Below are 2,898 nucleotides of genomic sequence, written 5' to 3'. Positions count from 1 at the left end.
ATATAATAGTGTTTTATTGATGTCATATCTGCAAAGTCCTTCAAGTTTATTCTATTTCATGGTTTGCTCTGGTGTAGGCTCTTACTATCTCGTGGATAATGGATATGCAAATTCCGAGGGGTTTCTCGCTCCCTATAAAGGGGTTCGGTATCATCTCAAAGAATGGGGATCGGCAGCCGTACGCCCATAAAACGCTCAAGAATTGTTCAATATGCGCCACACGAAGGCTCAAAATGTCATTGAACGTGCCTTTGGTGTTATGAAGATGAGGTGGGGGATTTTGAGGAGCTCTACGTTTTATCCCGTGAAGGTTCAGAATCGACTTATTATGGCGTATTTTATATTGAATAATTTCATTAGAACAGAGATGGACGTGGATCCTATCGAACAAGCATTCGATAACCTACCACATGATACTGAGTTCAATGAACCGGAACACGGAGATTATGTGGATGCATTTGAGCTATCTCCCGAATGGGCTGCGAACCGGGATGCCATTGCACAAACAATGTGGCAACAATATGTTGCAATGCACTGACTTCATTCGGATATATAAATTGTTGTGTCATTTATTTTTGTACCTGGATTTCCAATATTTTGTGAGGACAAAATATTCTTGTTTGTGACATTTTTTGCCCGTGATTTTCAATATATGCAAGAAGTTGGTATTTGCTTATTTTTATACCTTTTATGCTGGAATTTTTCTTGCTCACTCTTTGATATTTTGGAATAGGTATGTTATGGATAATCATGCTTGGTATTCTGCTCCTTTTTGTTGTTGTGGAAATTAAAAGATGGTGTTGCGGTGTGCAGAGGTGAAGGCTCGAAATTCCGACCGTTATTATTACAAATGCCCTCTTGGTGGTGGCCATGTTGGAGGATTCTTGTGGTTTGATGAGGTCCACGGCCAAGGCGAGGCATCATATTCCAACGCACCACCGCCGGTTGCCTCATTTTCCAATACCTCTGTTCCACGATCTGCAAATTCCTTCACAGACCATGCAAGAGACGACGTGGGCATAGGAAATACAACACCTGAAGTTGGGAGGGTGAGGAGAAACACCGACGAGCAAAATAATTTTATGTTCATGGCGATCGTGTAACACCCCAATTTTCATAAACCTTTCAATTTAAAAATCATGAAGGACTAATAGATAAAATAAAATTTCTTGACTATTAAAATTTAAACTAATTTAAAAATCAATTTGCCAAAACTAAAGTAGTAACATAAAATGAAATAAAAAAAATAAAACGACAAACTAAGACTTAACAAATTCTACTAAAATGTTCAATGTAAAATCCTTATCCCTAGTCATTCTCCACTTCCATGGCCACTTCGACTCTGAAACTGCAAAACTGAAAAGATAAGGGGTGAGCATACTGAAAATATACTCAGTGAGGAAACATAACAAAATATTCATATATGTCACATATGTAATCAAAACACGTTATCATGCTTGCAAACATACGCCAAGAGACCGGAGCCCCTTGACAAACATAATCATAGTTTAAGTCGATGGCTTAAGTCCCATGACCAAACACAAACACATACATAAGATCAATGGCTTAGGTCCCATGATCAACTTATCAACATAGATCAATGGCTTAGGTCCCACGATCGCACATAACAACATAGATCAATGGCTTAGGTCTCATGATCGCACATAACATCATAGATCAATGGCTTAGGTCCCATGATCGCACATAACATCATAGATCAATGGCTTAGGTCCCATGATCACACATAACAACATAGTCATAAGATGCACGTAAACAAGTAATCAACGCGATAATAAAAATATATATAACCATATGAATAAGCGTAAAATCGCTCACCTTAAAGTCGAAGCTTATAAATTCAATCAAATCCGGGAAGGATCCTATTTACACCGTGGTGAAGCACAGAATCACCAACACCTAAATTAGAAACTAGAAAGCAATAAACGGCACAGGGATTTACGTGGTTCGGCCATCAAAGACCTACATCCACGGGAGGTTCTTCGCTGGTTTTTTCTATAGCTCAAGAAAGTTTACATTTTACAAGTGTGCTGCTCGAATGAATTGATCCCCAGTAAAACTATCCCCCCTTAATGTTAATGCTAACCCTCTACTTATAGATGTGAGAATGAACCCTAAAGGCCTTAGGCCCATGAACTTTAATGATTGGATTTAGGCCCAAAACTTAGTGCAATGATCTTAATCCTCAAGCTGAACTATCATACGTGGCTGCGTGGAAAGGCACTTTGGTGGTGTTGCTCTGGCTGCGCTGCTGCTTTGGCTGTGCTGCTGCGCTGCTGCTCTGCTGCGCTGTGTTGCTGCTATGGCTGCGCTGCTGCGCTGTGTTGCTCTGGCTGCGTAGCGCAGCTCTGCTCTGCTGCGCTGGTGGTGTTGCACTTTAGCAAGGCAGCATCTCTGCACTTTGGTCAAGGCTGATTGACTCTTCATATTCATTTATTAGCAAGTCTTTTTAGTTAAACCTGCGCTGGTTAGTTTATATAATAATAATAACAATAATCCTAACAAGGTAAAATAGGCTTGGATTACTAAGCACAGCGCTGATGAGTATTCCAGTCCTCATCAGCTACTCCCCCCTGGTCTAGTTGAACAACGTTCTCTTTGTTCAACTAGTGGTGTGAAGTCAGCGCTGTGCTGCTCTCCTGTGTCAATTAAGCATATATAATTCCCTGTGCTGAGAAGACTCAAGTGATCTGCGCTGAGATAACTGAGATAGCTGCGCTGAGAAGACCGTGTTGACTGCGCTGATATGACTATACTGACTGCGCTGCACTGACTGTGCTGACAACCCTGCGCTGACTGCGATGCACTGACTGCGCTGAGACGACTACTCTGACTGCGCTGCGCTGACAAGACCGCGCTAAGAAGACTTTGTGAAACATT

At 41.2% G+C, this 2,898-nt stretch overlaps 1 protein-coding gene across 1 annotated transcript; it reads left to right on the top strand.

Annotated features, from left to right (window-relative positions):
- The first annotated feature begins 211 nt into the window (after positions 1-211).
- Positions 212-538, top strand: LOC131025981 (uncharacterized). The gene has a single exon (XM_057955762.1). The coding sequence runs from the start codon at positions 212-214 to the stop codon at positions 536-538; it is 327 nt and encodes a 108-aa protein (XP_057811745.1).
- The last annotated feature ends 2,360 nt before the right edge of the window (positions 539-2,898 follow it).

Source organism: Salvia miltiorrhiza, chromosome 5 (assembly GCF_028751815.1).
Source record: "Salvia miltiorrhiza cultivar Shanhuang (shh) chromosome 5, IMPLAD_Smil_shh, whole genome shotgun sequence".
Lineage (NCBI taxonomy): Eukaryota > Viridiplantae > Streptophyta > Magnoliopsida > Lamiales > Lamiaceae > Salvia > Salvia miltiorrhiza.
This window is presented reverse-complemented; position numbering and strand designations above follow the sequence as displayed.

Coding starts and splice junctions, on each gene's coding strand:
- LOC131025981 (XM_057955762.1), top strand. CDS start 212: ATGCGCCACACGAAGGCTCAAAATGTCATTGAACGTGCCTTTGGTGTT.